We start from the raw sequence: 381 nt of genomic DNA on the forward strand, positions 1-381 counted from the left end.
CTGTGCGTGAGCGTCGCATCTGCGTCCGTGGCGTGCGTCCCCCTTGTAAACACAGACGCTCCTAACTGCACAAGGGCCGGTGTATTTGGCATGACCCTAATCACCCTCGATTCGGTTGGCAGAACTCCTTCCATCGTTGCTAAAGTGACCCCGAGCGCCACCGAGGTCACGAGAGGTCGAGCGGAGGTCACAGAGGGTTTAATGTCGTGGAGGACCCGAGGGACGACCGCTGGCTTGACAGAGATGACGACCACGTCCGAGTGGGCGGTGGCTTCAGCGTTGTTGTGGGTCGTGCTGCAGCCGATGGCCTAGAGGATGGGGGGGGGGGGTAATTGTATGTCATCGATGAGGTGGCGTTGATTCTCGCTCTTTTTAACTACG

At 58.8% G+C, this 381-nt stretch overlaps 1 protein-coding gene across 1 annotated transcript in view; it reads right to left on the reverse strand.

The window, feature by feature from the left end:
* The window catches only part of LOC119581978 (pyrroline-5-carboxylate reductase 3-like), a 15,583-nt gene that overhangs the window by 3,720 nt on the left and 11,482 nt on the right, over positions 1 to 381 (reverse strand). The window contains exon 3 of the mRNA XM_037930163.1: positions 1 to 308. Within this exon, the coding sequence (XP_037786091.1) occupies positions 1 to 308 (308 nt within the window). The remainder of the gene's footprint in view (positions 309 to 381) is intronic.

This window comes from Penaeus monodon, chromosome 15 (genome assembly GCF_015228065.2).
Source record: "Penaeus monodon isolate SGIC_2016 chromosome 15, NSTDA_Pmon_1, whole genome shotgun sequence".
Classification (NCBI taxonomy): Eukaryota; Metazoa; Arthropoda; class Malacostraca; order Decapoda; family Penaeidae; genus Penaeus; species Penaeus monodon.